General features: G+C 50.6%; 2 protein-coding genes and 1 long non-coding RNA gene across 11 annotated transcripts in view; 2 read left to right on the forward strand and 1 right to left on the reverse strand.

Moving 5' to 3' along the window:
* The window catches only part of CHD4 (chromodomain helicase DNA binding protein 4), a 29,531-nt gene extending 23,385 nt beyond the window's left edge, over positions 1-6,146 (forward strand). For 4 of the 7 annotated variants that reach the window (XM_018048576.1, XM_018048578.1, XM_018048581.1 and 1 more), the window contains exons 35-40: positions 72-209; positions 449-557; positions 672-804; positions 4,363-4,561; positions 5,255-5,418; positions 5,602-6,146. In XM_018048576.1, the coding sequence (XP_017904065.1) occupies positions 72-209; positions 449-557; positions 672-804; positions 4,363-4,561; positions 5,255-5,418; positions 5,602-5,619 (761 nt within the window). In that variant the 3' untranslated portion in view covers positions 5,620-6,146. The remainder of the gene's footprint in view (positions 1-71; positions 210-448; positions 558-671; positions 805-4,362; positions 4,562-5,254; positions 5,419-5,601) is intronic. The other 3 variants (XM_018048575.1, XM_018048580.1, XM_018048577.1) reach the window with 2 other exon arrangements.
* On the reverse strand, positions 6,184-6,788 carry LOC106502143. Its single transcript, XR_001295740.2, has 2 exons — positions 6,677-6,788; positions 6,184-6,458 (listed from the first exon to the last, which is right to left on the reverse strand). It is a non-coding gene; the product is annotated as an uncharacterized LOC106502143 (long non-coding RNA).
* On the forward strand, positions 6,455-15,789 carry NOP2 (NOP2 nucleolar protein). 3 transcript variants are annotated; one of them, XM_005680960.3, is made up of 16 exons: positions 6,455-7,118; positions 7,382-7,488; positions 8,896-8,941; positions 9,119-9,207; positions 9,356-9,621; positions 10,545-10,600; positions 10,724-10,881; positions 10,996-11,195; positions 11,342-11,431; positions 12,196-12,283; positions 12,360-12,500; positions 12,995-13,134; positions 13,262-13,351; positions 13,468-13,590; positions 13,695-13,923; positions 15,024-15,789. In XM_005680960.3, the coding sequence occupies exons 1-16, from the start codon at positions 6,625-6,627 to the stop codon at positions 15,692-15,694; spliced, it is 2,988 nt and encodes a 995-aa protein (XP_005681017.3). In that variant the 5' UTR covers positions 6,455-6,624; the 3' UTR covers positions 15,695-15,789. The 3 variants fall into 3 exon arrangements, with proteins under 3 accessions (XP_005681017.3, XP_005681018.3, XP_017904071.1); XM_005680961.3 differs by having other exon boundaries at positions 9,386-9,621; positions 15,024-15,785; XM_018048582.1 differs by lacking the exon at positions 6,455-7,118 and adding an exon at positions 7,135-7,155.

A 15,864-nucleotide genomic window follows, 5' to 3' on the forward strand; every position in this document is an offset into this window, starting at 1 on the left:
ATATGTACAGGTAAGGGCCATGGTGCTGTCTTCTGTCTAGAGCTGACATTTCTCTTCTGCCTGTTCTGTAGAAGAGAAGAAAGAAGAAGAGGAGAAAAAAGAGGTGATGCTTCAGAATGGAGAGACCCCGAAGGACCTGAATGATGAGAAGCAGAAGAAAAATATTAAACAGCGTTTCATGTTCAACATCGCAGATGGCGGTTTTACTGGTATGAAAAAAAGGCCCACTGGAAAGATTCAAGGTGAAATTAGGGTTCTTGTCAGAAACCAAGGTACGGAGACTTTAGCTCTCCTAGAGGGAATGCCAGGCCTACGGCACACTCCTCTGGGGTCCCTGTTACAAAGCCAAAGGCACAGTAAGTTGCTATCTGGGGTCAGGAGTGAGTAGCTGAATCCTCAGTGGTGTCTGCCTTTGTGTTTCTACCCCCTTCCCCATACCTCTCTTCAGAGCTGCACTCCCTGTGGCAGAATGAGGAGCGGGCAGCTACCGTCACCAAGAAGACTTATGAGATCTGGCACCGACGCCATGACTACTGGCTACTGGCTGGCATCATAAAGTATCCTTTGCCTGAGTCCGATCCAAGGTTCTGGTGGGATTTCTGCCGGTCTCACAGTTGGACGTTCTTACTTTCCCTTGTTTCATTTTTCCTGAGCGATTAATTTTCCAACAGCCATGGCTATGCCCGTTGGCAGGACATCCAGAATGACCCACGCTATGCCATCCTCAATGAACCTTTCAAGGGGGAAATGAACCGTGGCAATTTCTTAGAGATCAAGAATAAGTTTCTAGCCCGAAGGTTCAAGGTGAGCAGGAATGGGAGGAATACAGGCTTGATGGGATGGCCTTTAGAGTGCAGAAGGGACTGCAGAGGAAGTCTGGTCATTCAGCCATACTGTATATTATGTTGTCCTGGGTACTTAACTGTGTATTCTGTGAATGGCTTTGCTCCCAAGTATCAAGACAGACAGACTTGAAAAGTAAGCAGTTACTTAATGGCTGAAGATGACTGACAAATGACAAGAGACCAGCACCGTGGGTGTGCTAGGGACCTCTGCAGGTTGGAGTATTCAGGAAAGACACAAGTGTGATTGAACTGACTGTAAGGAGGTGGGGCTGTCAGTGGACTGGTCATACTTTTTCCTGAGTCTGTGGAGATGAAGGGTGGGGAGATGCAGAGATGTAGATCTCCATTTTTAGAAATGCTGGGGCTAATAAGCCCAGGACTGAAGGGACATCTTTGTCAGGAATGCAGCAAATCGTATTGAGGGCACCTTGTGCAGAGACAAGGCATGTGAATCTCAAGCTAAGTATTATAATTGGGGAATGAGGAGTGCATACCAGTGAGCCTTCCAGCGTCGTGTGCCAAGTAGCCGGTGGCACAGGGACAGGCCTGGTGCCTGTTCTCAAGCTTTCAGTTTAAAGTAGCGGCAAATGTGTGGTCAAGTGCATGTCAGTCTAAGTGTTGTGACGGAGACTGCTAAACCCATAAAGTTCTCCAGAGGGAATGTGGGGAGCGCTCACAGATGCTTCAGGGAGAAGATGGCACTGGAATGGAAGTTTTTTTCCTACAATTTTTTAGATTTTTTTCTTTTTTTAATGACCATTTTTAAAGTCTTGCTGAATTTGTTACAATATTGCTTGTTTTATGTTTTGGTTGGTTGGCTAGGAGGCATGTGGGATCTTAGTTCCATAACCAGGGATATAACCTGCACCCCTTGCCTTGGAAAGCAGAGTTGTAACCACTGGACTACCAGAGAAATCCCCTTGGAATGAAGTAACAGATTGTTGGATAGATAAGAAACAGGAGGCCTTATGATTGAAAGGGTTAGGTTGGGTATACAGGCTATAGAGCTTTAGGTAGGGTGTTTGGAAACAGCAAATAGTCCAAGGCGGGTGTAGAAGACACTCATCTTGATGGTGGTAGGAGGTAGGTTGGAGAGGTAAGCCTGGAGGCCTGACTTAACCTTTACAGTTCATGGGTAGCTATTGAGGATTTGTGAAGGGTTTTGATACAACCAAGGGAAACTGAAATAGAACATTTCATGAGATTACAGAACTACTCTATACTCCTGAGGTAGTAAGGGCTCAGCTCTTATACTGGCTGTGGAAAAGGATGAGATAAAGGAAATTAAACACTAGACGAATTTTTAGGATTTATTGATTAACTGTGGGGTCAGCAGGTTTTTTCTGTTAAGGGGCCAGAGTATTTCAGGTTCCTTTGTAAGACAAACTCTAGTGAAATGCAAGCAGCCATATGTGATAAACCAGTAAGTATGAATGTGTTCCAGTAAAACTTCTATTTATTGATGCTAAAATATGAATTTCATATAATTTATATGAAATGTTATAAACTATTACTTTGATTTTTTTTCAACCATTTAAAAGCCAAAAACCCATTCTCAGTTCTTGGGTCATCCACAAATGGGTAGTGGCCCAGATTCGGCCCACAGGCCATAGTTTGCTGACCCCTGACTTACTTGACTGGATTTGAGATCCAAAGGAGTGAGACTCTTAACTGAGGTTTTGAGTTTTGAGTTGCTGAGAAAGTTAAATTATAATCGGCAGATCAGAGAAGTGAGGAGAGCAAGCAGTCTGTAGAAAAGAGTGAGTCCCATTCTAGACAGGTCTTTTGGTGTTTTTGAGAAGTAGATACCCCAGCACCATCAACAAGTGGGATCAAAGTGATCAGCCATGCACAAGTGGGAACAGAAGAGCTGGTGCCTGAGGTACAGGTTTGAGAAGCACCCCCCCATTTGCATAGAGGGGCTGGCTGATGCTAGGAGGTGAGAGAGCTCTTGGGAGAATGGTGATTCTGGAGAAAGCTTATAGTTTGGGGCAAGAGGGAGGGAGCTGGTGAAGGAGACAGGGTATGTAAGTTGAAGGTAGGTGTCTGGTCTGTCTGAGCATAAATTAGTAGACCTTGATGTAGACAGGTCTCGTGGAAGAAACAACAGTCCATTATTCTCATACTCTTCGTTTTTCCTGATCTCTAATGGATTCATTTTTAAGAACCAGAGGATCATTGAGTAAAACAAGCCTCGTAACTCAAGTATCAACATTCTTTCCCTTGGAATGTGTTTCAGAGGACCTTTTACACAGCTTCATCAGGCAACATGTCAAGTGTTTGTTGCAATATGAGTTGGTGGTGGGGTCTGGAGGCAGCCAAAGATATTCGACACTGGGTGTGGTAAAGTGTGGATTAACATTACATCATTCAGCAGCAGGTAGAAGCGACAAAATACATTTCTATAACATAAATGGACCTTTTAAAAAGATACGTAGTGAGGAAAGGAGGAAACAGAATTTTATACTGTACAGAAAAACATTCTGTAAATTAGAAAACACATGAAACAATATTATTTTCAAGAAAACCCACAAAAAAGTAAATATATTAAAAGGATTGCCTATTTGAGGAAGAAAAGGAATGGTAATGAGATATGGAGGCAAAAGAAAAGAAACAACAGGAATAATTTTTTAAAGAGTAAAGCAACTTAAGTGAGTGTGTGAGTGTGAAGTCGCTCAGTCGTGTCCGACTCTTTGTGACCCCATGGACTGTAGCCTACCAGGCTCCTCCATGGGATTCTCCAGGCAAGAGTACTGGAGTGGGTTGCCATTTCTTTCTCCAGGGGATTTTCCCAACCCAGGGATCGAACCCGGCTCTCCCGCACTCCAGGCAGATGCTTTAACCTCTGAGCCACCAGGGAAGGGATAGGGTAGTTACATCCAAAGGATGACTGCCATGCAACCGTTTAAAGTCATATTTTATTTATAAAGAGTTTTACTATGTAATTCTTATCTTCCCTGGTGGCTCAGACGGTAAAGCATCTGCCTGCAATGTGGGAGACCCAGGTTTCATCCCTGGGTCGGGAAGATCCTCTGGAGAAGGAAATGGCAACCCACTCTAGTACCCTTGCTTGGAAAATCCCATGGACAGAGGAGCCTGGTAGGCTACAGTCCATGGGGTCGCAAAGAATCGGACATAACTGAGTGACTTCACTTACTATGTAATTTTGAGTGAAAGTAATATAAATACGTATATAGAATCTAATTTTGTAAAAAGCATATGTAATGAAAAGCCTCTAACATTAACAGTATCTTTTGGAGGTGGAATTGTGATTTGAATTCTTTATACATTATATTCTAAATTGAATATCATTTTTGTATAAGGGTGAATCAGTAAGAGTGAAGAACTTTTAAAAAACACAGACCTCCAAAGAGGGGTAAAAAAAAGGCAGTAGTATAATGCTGGACTGCCAGAGGAGGGAGTGGGAACATCCACCTGTGAGGTTCTGAGAGGCCCATCAGAAGCAAGCAGAGTGAGCATCAGTCTGATCGCCGTCTCCTCTTTGTCTCTTGTCCAGCTCTTAGAACAAGCCCTGGTGATTGAAGAGCAGCTGCGTCGGGCAGCTTACCTCAACATGTCAGAGGACCCTTCTCACCCTTCCATGGCCCTAAACACCCGCTTTGCTGAGGTGGAGTGTCTGGCAGAGAGTCATCAGCACCTGTCCAAGGAGTCCATGGCAGGAAACAAGCCAGCTAATGCAGTCCTGCACAAAGGTAGCCAGTGGCTCCCCTGCCTCCTGCCGACCTGGCCTCCTTCCTGCTCTGCCCCTCCCCAGTACATGGTTACTCCTCCACCCGCTTTGTCTGGGAGCTTAGGGTATGCTGGGGATCTTCACCTTCCTCATCAGGCAGCTGACATCTTAGAGGCAATCAAGGACAGTAGTTCTTTGCCTCGTAACTCGAACATATTCAAGTTCTTGGAGGTGGAAACAAAGCAGAATAACATAGTTTCATCTGTGGTAGTTTAGAGGTCATTTCAGGTGATTTAATATCCTGTCGAGTTCTAGACCCCTTTCAACATTCAGTTTCTGATTAAAGTTAAGACACTGTGAGGGGGGTGGAGGGTGAAAGGACAGAAAGAAGGCTGGTATAAAGGAAGAAGGGAGAGCTCCAAAAGAAGATGAGAAAAGGAAACGAATAACTATTCAAGAAGTGGAGGAAATAAGACAGTAGAGATCAAGAGACAGGTGACTTTAAAATCATAGAATCATGGGCAGCTGGAACTGGAACATGAGGAATAAGAATATGTGGTGGAGCCAGGTCAGGTGACTCAGTGACAAATGACAGTATTCCAGCACATCAGTTACTCGGTCACTGAGAAGTACTAGGGGGAAGGGATGGTCCCCATATGGGAGGACGGACCTGGGTCTTGACCACCACGGCTCACCGCCTCTTTTTCTCCCCATGCAGTTCTGAAACAGCTAGAAGAACTGCTGAGTGACATGAAAGCTGATGTGACTCGACTCCCAGCCACTATTGCCCGAATCCCCCCAGTTGCTGTGAGGCTACAGATGTCAGAGCGTAATATTCTCAGTCGCCTGGCAAACCGGGCGCCTGAACCACCTCCACAGCAGGTATAGGACCATTTTCCTCTGGCCAGCTGTTGAACAGAGCCATTCTGGAAGTTGGAAACTTTGCTGTTTGTCCCTAGCTTTACAGGCTGGGCAGCGGGGTGGGCTTACCAGTGAGTCCTCTTGGGATCTAGTGGGTTGCTGTGGTCTCGGAACTCTGACTCCCTTGGCCTTCTCTTCCTATAGGTAGCCCAGCAGCAGTGAAGACCCAGATGGAAGATACCACCTCCACCGCTGAGCAGTGACCTTCCTCACTTTCCCTTGCCCAGATTCTCCCCTGGGGGCCCGAGAGACCCTCTCCTTCCTTCTGCCCCATCTTCTAAGTTGTAGAGGAACAGCCCCCGGAGCACTAGGGGAGGGGAGGGAGTGAGGGGCAGTGGTGCCCTTCCTGCTGGAGAGACTGCAGCAGTAGCGCCGGCGCCATCTGCAGGGAGCTGGCGGGCTGGCCTTCTGGGCCCTGGCTTCTCCCCACTGTAACACTGTCTGTTACACACGAACTGTTGTGGGTTCCCGCCAGGCTTGAAGAAAATGATCTGAGTTTCTTCCTCCTTCCGTTTTATTTTGTTGGTTGATTTTGTGTTTTCTTTTCTCCTTTTTGGGGGGTATTCACAGTGGGCCGGGCCCCTGGGCGAGACACAGCTACCTCTGTTGGCATCTTTTTAATACCAGGAACCCAGCGGCTCCAGCCCCTGAGTGGCTAGAATGAAATAAAGTGGAAAAAAAAAAAAAAAAAGGAAAAGAACCAAAAGCATAAAAAAAATTTCTTGATGAAAACTGAAAATAAAAGTTTCCTTGTATTTTAGTGCTCTGGTTCAGTGTGGGTGTAGGTGCAGGTGGGTGAGTGAGTGACGGGAGCCCTGGGACACCTGTAATTGGAGAATAGGGGTTTCCTTGTAGCATCAGAGTCCACCGAAGAATCGACTCTCCCATCTGTACACGTGTTCTGGGCAGGACGCCTTCCCCACGCCCCGCCACCCGCGGTTCACAACCTGATCCGTGGCTTCCCGGCTCTGCGAGCGTGCGCGGAAGCAGGCTTCACCAAGCTGTAGAAATATGCATAAAATGAAAAGATCTTCCTCGCAGTGTTGTGAAGGTGGAACCAGGGCTGGAACAGTATTTTTAACAGCTGAGCGCCACCTTGGTGTTTACTTGCAGGAAGGCTGAAGTCAGTTTTTCTGTTAGCTTGCGTGGGTGAAATGTGGACACGAGATGCCTTCCTCCCGACCTCCAAGACGGGAACCTGGTCAGAGAGGACTCTTACCTGAGAGGCAGCGCGGGTCCTGCGGTCAAGGAAGAGGGTTTCCGCGTCACAGGCGTGGGGGCCGCCGATCTCGGGGCAACGTCAGGCGGAGGGCGCAGCTCCGGCGCCGGTGTTCGAGGGGGAAGGGGCGGCTTCCGGGTACAGTATTTCCAAATGAACTCTACGAGGCCAAAGGCCCACGCCTGGAGTGGAGGGCGGGGAAGTCGAAGACGCCTCGTGGCCACCGCCTTCGCCAGCGGGGAGAGCGGAGCGGTCCGCTCTGGAATCCTGCCCGGCTTCGCGCCGGCCCGGCGAGCAAGTGTTCCGGCTTCCTCATCGGACCGGAAGGCCGGAAGAGGCGGGACTTCGGGGCGCGCAGTGCGCCTGCGCGAGACGTTTCCGTGGGGTGGTGTCTGATCTCCTGGCCGAGCCGCACGTGGAACTCCGTGCCTTCCTCTTTCAGGTGAGCCGAGGCTTCGGGCGGGTCTGAACTAAGTCAGGTGAGGGAGAGTGAGACGCTGACTTGGATTGGGACGTGTGGAGGGGCACCTGGCGCGTGGGACCCAGGGCCTGGGGCTCAGCGTGGAGTGGAGGTTTGGCTAGGCCTCGAGAGGCTAGGGGGCTGCTGAGTCGAGGTTCTGATGGAGTCATTGCCCTTTCCTGACCGTCTGCGATCTGCCTTTCCCTTTCAGCACGTTTACCATCTCCCGTTTTTGTGTTCCCTAGGACCATGGGGCGCAGATTGGACCCTACGAAGGAGAAGCGCGGGCCGGGCCGAAAGGCCCGGAAACAGAAAGGTGCAGAGACCGAACTCGCCAAATTCTTGCCTGCAGGTAAGAGTCAGGCGTGCTTCCCCTCCTGATACTCCCGCTTTTGCGTTATTCTTCCTTTATATCTTAACTCTTTCGTTTTTTTGGTCTATGTGTTCATTTTCCTTTCAAATAGAACGTTGTAATGATTTACTAGAAGACTAGTATGAATGAAATACTCTGATTAGCATTTAGAACCTAGAGGAGATGCAGCAGGGACACAAGAAGCTATGCAAGAACAGGTGTGATTCAGCGTTGAGGGAGTTCCCAGGAAGGGGCAAGGCATAGAGTTAAGAGAGCTTAAAAAGATTCTGTAAAGAAGTTGGGTTTTGGGAAAAATGGATGACACTGTAGCAAGGGGAGGTTGGGAAGGGGGCAGTCCACTCACTGTGAACTGCGTTGTGGAGGAGATGGAGACGATAACCACAAATCTGGTTCCTGCATAATACTTGGTTGTCTACTGCATGGAAGACAGGGTGGGAGGGGAGAAGGGGCAGCTAGTTCATGTGCATCTTTGTATAAAAGATGTGATTAATTGAGGTGTTGGCAAGTGCTCAACACTGTGTTGAACCCTTTGGGCTCATATCACCGCAGTGTCCTATGAGAGAGGTGCTGCTTAGAAAGTGGATGCTGAGAGTTTAACTTGCAGACAATTATCAGTTGTCCGTAATTGATAATTATCAAAGAGCTGAGATTTAAATGTTAAGTTATTTAGAGAATATATGAACGGCAGCAGTTGTGGAATCTGTGGTTGGTAACTGATTGTATTGTTTAGTCGCCTCAGTGTGTCTGACTCTCTTGCGACCTCATGGACTGTAGCCCGCCAGGCTCCTTTGTCCATGGGATTTCCCATGGAAGAATACTGGAGTGGGTTGCCATATCCTTCGCTAGGGGACGGAGCCAGGGATTGAACTTGGGTCTGTTGCATTGGCGGGTGGATTCTTTGCCACTGAGCCACCAGGGAAGCCCTGGTAACTGATTAGTTGAGAATAAAAGAAAGAGCAGAAGAAAGAATCTGTGTTACCAGAATGGTGCTGATGCCATTGAAACCAGTCTGGAGGGAGGCCCAGTTTAGATTTGGTTGGTGAACAACCAGACAGAGCTCGTCTCCTTGGCATCTGTTGGCCGGCTCCTGGGAGAGCACGTGGTGTGTGTGCCCTGTCATCCTCTGTCACCCCATGGACTGTAGCCCGCAAGGCTCCTCTGTCCATGGGATCCTTCAGGCAAGAATACTGGAGTGGGTTGCAATTGCCTTCCCTATCCCAACTCAGGGATCGAGCCTGAGTCTCCTGCATTGCCGCTGGATTCTTTATGGTCTGAGCCACCAGGGAAGCCCCCAGAGCACAGTGGAGTGGCTTACTGTTTACTCCCTTTAATTAGTATCCTAGTTGTTTCTCCTGTAATCTCCTATTCTGATTGTTTTTTAAACAGGTGGTGATGAAAATTCTAAAAGGCTGTCAAGTCGTGCTCGAAAGAGGTGAGTGTGTCCAGACCTAGATTATACGGATTAAATCGGTCCTGCTCGTCTTTCAGCGTGTGATCCCATGTGATCAAGCTGATGGGAAGGGCTGTTGGGGACTGTCACATTTCCCCACTCTGGGAGGTGGCAGAGCCTGGAGGTGTGTTCCGTTTTCCACTTCTTATGTGTTTTTAGGGCAGCCAAGAGAAGGTTGGGCTCTGCTGAAGCCCCTGAGACGAATAAGTCCCCTGGGGCCAAACCGTTGCCTGGGAAGCTACCAAAAGGTCAGTGAAAATAAGAGCTGGGTTCTTCCTCTGGGTCCTGGGGAAGGAGCGACTTGCTGAGCATTTCTGACCTGAAAGGAACAGCCACAGGATATTCTCGGGCGTAGGGAAGGCAGGTTCTATCAGTGTTTGTCTGCCACCGGTCTAGGATTCTGCAAACCCTTTGGGGTCTCTGCAGGAGCTGTCCAGACACCTGGTAAGAAGGAAGCCTTGTCCTTATTTAACATGGCTCGAGGCAAGAAGCGCCCGGCACCAACTCATAGCAGTGCAGAGGAGGAGGAGGAAGACTCTGAAGGGGACGGTGTGGTGAACCAGGAGGACCTCTGGGGCTCCGAGGACAGTGATGCCGATATGATAGATGATTATGGAGCTGGCTCCAACTCAGAGGACGAAGATGAGGATGACGGTGAAGAGGTGGGCTCCATCCCTCTGGATCTCCCAGAAGCGATCCTTGCCTTTTATTAGAGTCTTTCCAGATTGCTTTGACTGTCTCTCAGTGATGAGGGTAAGCCTGAGGAGAGAAAAGGGACTTTGGTTGTGCCATCACTGTTTCAGAGCACCGATTACCTCCTCTCGGCACATGTGCAAGTTTAGAAGAGCCATAGGGATAGAGTACTTTGAAACATGAGATTTTCCTTTTGATACAGCAATTCCACCTTAGGAATGTGATCCAGAATGTAGACAAAGATTTACTTGTTAGAGTATAAGGAGTTATTACATATTATACAGTTCATATATTTGTGTCATTAGAAAAGTTCAAGCAAAATTCAGTGCAAGTGTCCACTTGCACCCCTCACCCACATCCCCCTCCTCTCTACAGAGCTACCATTTTGAAGTTGCCAGGCACCGTCCATGTGGACCATAATGCCAAAAGTCTGGAAGCTTCCAAAATGTCCGGTTTACTTAAGTGAATTAAAGTTCATTCATATGTGAAATCAACATTTGGCCAATATGTCTGTGAAAATGCTCGTGTTCTTACTGTGAATGAGAAAGGCAAGAGGCAAACTTGAAAAAGCATCGTGATTTTAACTGTGAAAAATGACGTAGAGTAAGTGTGTAGGGAAATACAGCGAAACGGGCACTCTCAGGGCAGTTTTCGTCCCCACCCTGTGTATGGTATGGTGTGGGAAGACCAATATAATGAACGCTTTGAACTCCTCGTTTTATTTCAACAATGGTAAATATCGTGCCAAGCATACAGTCACTTTTGTAGAATCTGTATTTCTTTCTGGGAGCAAGACTTTCGTTTGTATTTAGGAAAGAAACAGGTGGGAGGTGTTCTGTGGGCTGGTGGGTGGGTCGGCTTTGCACCTCCAGTCACTTGTCTCTCTTTTCAGTTGTTGCCCATTGAAAGGGCTGCTCGAAAGCAGAAGGCCCAGGAAGCGGTTGCTGGGTGAGTTGTGGAAACTCTTCTTCGGGTGGAGTGTAGGCGGCAGCTGGGGAGGAGGAAAGCTCAAGGAAGGAGGAGGTGTCGGCTTTGATCTGTGAGCCACCCTGCTTCTGGACCTGTGTGCAGGGACCAGTGGAGCGAGGAGGAGACTGATGAAGAGGAGGAAGAGGAGCAGGTGTCTGCAGAGTCAGGCCCCAGAGAGGAGGAGGAGTCGGAAGGGGGCCTGCAGATCAATGTGGATGAGGAGGAGCCTTTGCTGCCCCCTGCTGGGGAGGTGGAGCAGGATATCCTTCCAGAGCAGGGTGTGGGGGGATGTGTTTGTGAGAAGGGGTTTCCAGGCCTGCCATCCCCCCTCCCCATTACACACACACCCGGAAACAGTTCCTTAATGGGCCCACATACCCAGGCTCCAGACTTGCAGCGTGTTCACAAACGCATCCAGGATATAGTGGGTGTGCTGCGTGACTTCGGGACTCAGAGGGAGGAGGGTCGGTCTCGCTCAGAATACCTGCAGCGGCTTCGCAAGGACCTGGCCACTTACTACTCGTACGGCGACTTCCTGCTGGGCAAGCTCATGGACCTCTTCCCTCTGTCCGAGGTACCCACTCATTCGTCCCTGACGCTGTTCCTGTGTTTCCTTCCTGTTCCCCCGTGTAAGGAGATAGCTGGCCTCCTGGCCCTCTGCTCTCCTGGTGGAGCCCCTCGGCCAGCCTGACTCCCTCCTCCCACTGTCCTCTGTCCCAGCTGGTGGAGTTCCTGGAAGCCAACGAGGTTCCTCGGCCCATCACCCTCAGGACCAACACCTTGAAGACCCGGCGCCGGGACCTTGCTCAGGTGAGAGGTGGGAGGCAGTAACTTCTGTGCGCCCAGAGACTCCTGCATGCCACCCTTAGCATTTACGGCCACAATCCAGGGGGCGAACTTTGACAGGCCTGGTGCCAAGCTGGGTCAACCTGCCGGCTCAGGGCCGAGGACCCCTGTGGAGTGGGAAGTTCGTCCCCTCAGCCTCTGCTCCCTGTGACTGGGCAGTGATGGAAGTGCTGCCTCACAGAGAGACGGGTGGAGTTGTCTGTCTCATCAGTCACGGGGAAGCTGGTGAGACCGTGATTCCTGCCTGCAGGAAAAGACGGGACACACAGGCCCACGCAGTATTTGAAGCTCATCATTTCCGAGGGTTCCAGGTTAAAAGCCTGGGGTCTAGAGGCAGTGGTGTGGCCCTGTGTGTGGCGTTTCTTTGGCGCTAGGTAACCCGACAGCTGTCTTTAAAGTGCTGTCACCAGTAGTGTTCAACTGATGGCAAGGGTGTTGAGGCGCTTGGAAAATTGGGTTCTGCTTCCACGAGATGAAAGAGCAGGAGCTGGCAGTCTGCTCCATGGGAATGGAGTTCAGACCTCGAGTTAGAACCTGAGGCCCAGGAAGAGGAGACACGGGGAGGGAGGGGAGAAACCGCTCATTTCTCCCATCTGTGCCGACTGCATCCTGACTGAGCTCTAGGGCTGTGGTGCCACAGTCCTGACATGGCCATATCTTCACATCTCCAGCCTCTCTCAGAGCCTTGACTTCAAGATTCTAAAACCTTCATCCGTCTTAACCTTTAGGCACTCATCAATCGTGGAGTTAATCTGGACCCCCTGGGCAAGTGGTCCAAGACAGGACTCGTGGTGTATGACTCTTCGGTGCCCATTGGTGAGTGCACCCCGCCCCAGAGCCCTTCCACCCCTGCCCTCATTCCAGCGCGTCACCTGCAGGCTCTCCTCCACAGGGGCCACGCCTGAGTACCTGGCCGGGCACTATATGCTGCAGGGGGCCTCCAGCATGTTGCCTGTCATGGCCTTGGCACCCCAGGAACACGAGCGGATCCTGGACATGTGCTGTGCCCCTGGAGGAAAGACCAGCTACATAGGTAAGAGGAGGGGCCGGCAGGGCGAGGACCCATCCTTAGGAAGCAGGGGGTGGGGTCAGTGACTTGAGGACACTCAAGAAGCAGCTCCAGGCGGCCCAGCTCTAGCCCCACGGTGCCTTTTCCTGCCCATGTGACCTTGGGCAAGGTCTTGGTTCTCTGTGGTCCTCTGTAGAAGGGTGAGGTGATGGTGCACGGGTTGGCCTTTATGTCTTGCTTGGATTGTGAAAGTTACATGTGTGTGCACAAGTAACCGTTACATACAGTTAGTTGTAACCATTTAATTAAACTTGGAAGAATAACTGAGGCTGCTGAGTAACAATGGAAAAACCACCCTGGCAGGTTTGCTCATCACAGGGCCCAGCACAGACTGGGTTGACAGCGGGGAACAGGGCTTCCTGGGGAAGGGCTGAGGCTTCGCCGGCAGGGGGAGGGGAAGCCCAGCAGGTGTGGAGGCAGAAAAGCTGCAGCTGAGCCCCATGCCCTTCTCCCTTCAGCCCAGCTCATGAAGAACACAGGGGTGATCCTCGCCAACGATGCCAATGCCGAGCGGCTCAAGAGTGTGGTGGGCAACCTGCACCGGCTGGGGGTCACCAATGCCATCATCAGCCACTACGATGGGCGCCAGTTCCCCAAGGTGGGGCTCCCACTGGGCGTCTCTCCTCCCCCACTTCCTGACCTCAGGATGTTCAGACTTGCCCCTGGGAAGCTCACAGTATAGTTCCATTGCCCCAAAATATCCTCTTCACCTCCCCTTTCCCCAGGTGGTGGGCGGCTTTGACCGAGTCCTGCTGGATGCTCCCTGCAGTGGCACCGGGGTCATCTCCAAGGACCCTGCCGTGAAGACGAACAAGGTGCAGGGGGTGGGGGACCAGCTGGGGGAGGGGCCCCCCCGGGCAGCCAGCAGCACTCTCCTCCCAAAGCCCCCTGTTGGGATTCCAATGCCTGGGTCTCTCCGTCTTGGGGGCAGGACGAGAAGGACATCCTACGCTGTGCCCACCTGCAGAAGGAGCTGCTCCTGAGTGCTATTGATTCTGTCAACGCCAGCTCCAAGACGGGGGGCTACCTCGTCTACTGCACCTGCTCCATCATGGTGAGGCCTGTTGGGGCGCGGGAGGGAGCTAGCCTGGAGCTGTCATGCCCTCAGCGCCCCTTCAACTCCAGCTCTGCTTTTCTTCCATCTCCCCTACACGTTAGGTGGAGGAGAACGAGTGGGTGGTGGACTACGCCCTGAAAAAGAGAAACGTGCGCCTGGTGCCCACTGGCCTGGACTTCGGCCAGGAGGGCTTCACCCGCTTCCGGGAAAGGCGCTTCCACCCCACGCTGCGCTCCACCCGCCGCTTCTACCCTCACACCCACAACATGGATGGCTTCTTTATTGCCAAGTTCAAGAAATTCTCCAATTCTATCCCCCAGTCCCAAATGGGTAAGTGATCTGCTTTTTGCTCTCTTCATCTCCACCTTTGCTCTTTCCCCCTCCAGAGGCCTTGGAGTGTGGCTGCAGGGAAGGGTGGTCCTTGCCCCCCTAGCTTACCCTTGAATGCTGGGGTGAGAGATCCTTTTCATTCCAGCTAGAACTGGTCCCAGGCCTGAACCCCAGTTGGGTATGTTAAAGGGTTTGTGTGGATCGAGCCCTTTGCTCAGTTGTGCCAGGTGGCTGCAGTTGTCAGCAGTGAATGCTCTCCAGCAGGGGTGTGGTTTCTTGGCCGGGGGTGGCCTTCCTGGTAACAGATCTCAGCCTCAGCACTGGGCTGGCGCAGGACTCCTCAGAACATCAGTTCTTTGCAGTCTCACTAATTGCAGATGGTTTTCTTGGCTGTCTTGGAGTTTGGACTGGGCCATAAAGGCCAGGGTGGGGTTTTCTAAAACAAACCTGAGGGCTCTGCCTCCTGGGATGTCACCCTAGGCTTAGTTGCACGAGGGAGAGGTGGACTTCTTTGCACACAAACTTGGTGACTTTTCTCTATAAACAATGCCTCTTAACATGAGTCACATTTGAATGTTAACACATCTCTTCAAGAAGCAGCAAAGTACCCTATATATATATTTTTTTTTGCTGTAACTTAAAAGATACATATTGACTATGTCAGTCTTCATTCCTGAAGACTAGCTTGTTTTTAGTTACTCTGTGTGCCTTATTTGTCTGCATCTCATCAAAAGCTGCATGGAAGAAAACATCTTTTCTGATTAAAGAAGCCCAGTGCTTCAAGTTTGTTCAGGATTCACCTCCTGCTGGCCCCCAAGGGGCACAGCTTCCTCTGAAAACCTTTTGGCCCATGGATGGGTAATGGTATCTTCTCTTTATTACAGATTGCAAATACGACTTGAGTAGAGGCTAGGTGAAACTAAGTAATCTGAATCTAGGTGATCTGCTCCTAGGTACTGCCCCTGTTGTGTGGGACACTTGGCCAGGAGGTGGCACCTAGGAAGTCTCCTTACTTTAATATCTCTGCTTTTTCTGCTCCACTGATGATCATGACCCAGTGATGAGGCCTTATTTCTCAAACTGTTTAATTTTAACCACAGGAAATTCTGCGACATCCACCCCCACAAACCCAGACTTGCCCAACATGAATGGGCAGGTGACCCTCAAGTCTGAGAGTGGCAGCCCGTCTACCAAGAAGGCTGGTCAGGCAAAGCAACGGCTGCAGAAACGGCAGCATCCCAAGAAGTCTTCCTTCCAGAAGCAGAATGGCATCTCCAAAGGGACGGACACAGAATTGTCCACTGTGTCTGCTGTCACAAAGGCCCAGGCGTCCTCCAAGCTCCAGGACAGTAGTCAGCCGCCCGAAACAGCAGCAGTGGTCAGGGAACCGAAGGAGGCTGGGAAGCTAAAGCAACAGTCACCCAAACTGCAGTCCTCCAGGAAAGCTGCCTTCCGGAAGCAGCGTGCTCCTCCCAAGACCATGGACACAGACTTGCCCGCAGCACCATCCCTTTCCAAGACCCAGGCCACACCCAAGCCTGAGGACCGTGACCAGCCCTTTGGAAACACCACAGGGGCTGAGAAGGTTAAGCATCAGGTGGCAGAGCAGCCTTTCAAGAAAGCTGCCTTCCAGAAACGGGATGGCACCCCCAAGGGATTTAAGACTCCCACCGTGTCCTCCCGCAGTTCCAGCCAGCCCCCGCCAGCAAAGAGGAGAAAATCTCAGTCCAGAGGCAGCCTCCAGCCTGCGCTGACTTCAGTGGATGGTTGAATTAGACTGCCATTGTTGCAGGGCTGGAACTCTCCTCTGTGAGGATGGCTTCCCAACCATGGATGTGAAATTTAATACATGTTTTACAGTCCCTGGCCACTGTGTGTTTTTTGGGGGTGGGTACTGGCTTTGCTGCTTAAAAGAGCAGAGGAGGGAGGGTGAGATAGGGA

The sequence above is a fragment of the Capra hircus genome, chromosome 5, assembly GCF_001704415.2.
Source record: "Capra hircus breed San Clemente chromosome 5, ASM170441v1, whole genome shotgun sequence".
In the NCBI taxonomy this organism is placed as follows: domain Eukaryota; kingdom Metazoa; phylum Chordata; class Mammalia; order Artiodactyla; family Bovidae; genus Capra; species Capra hircus.

Bases quoted from the DNA above. Each gene is read 5' to 3' on its own strand.
- NOP2 (XM_005680960.3), top strand. From the start codon at position 6,625: ATGCCTTCCTCCCGACCTCCAAGACGGGAACCTGGTCAGAGAGGACTC. The intron at 10,601-10,723 runs GTGAGTTGTGGA...ACCTGTGTGCAG, and splicing joins GCCCAGGAAGCGGTTGCTGG to GGACCAGTGGAGCGAGGAGG. The intron at 13,352-13,467 runs GTGCAGGGGGTG...TCTTGGGGGCAG, and splicing joins CTGCCGTGAAGACGAACAAG to GACGAGAAGGACATCCTACG.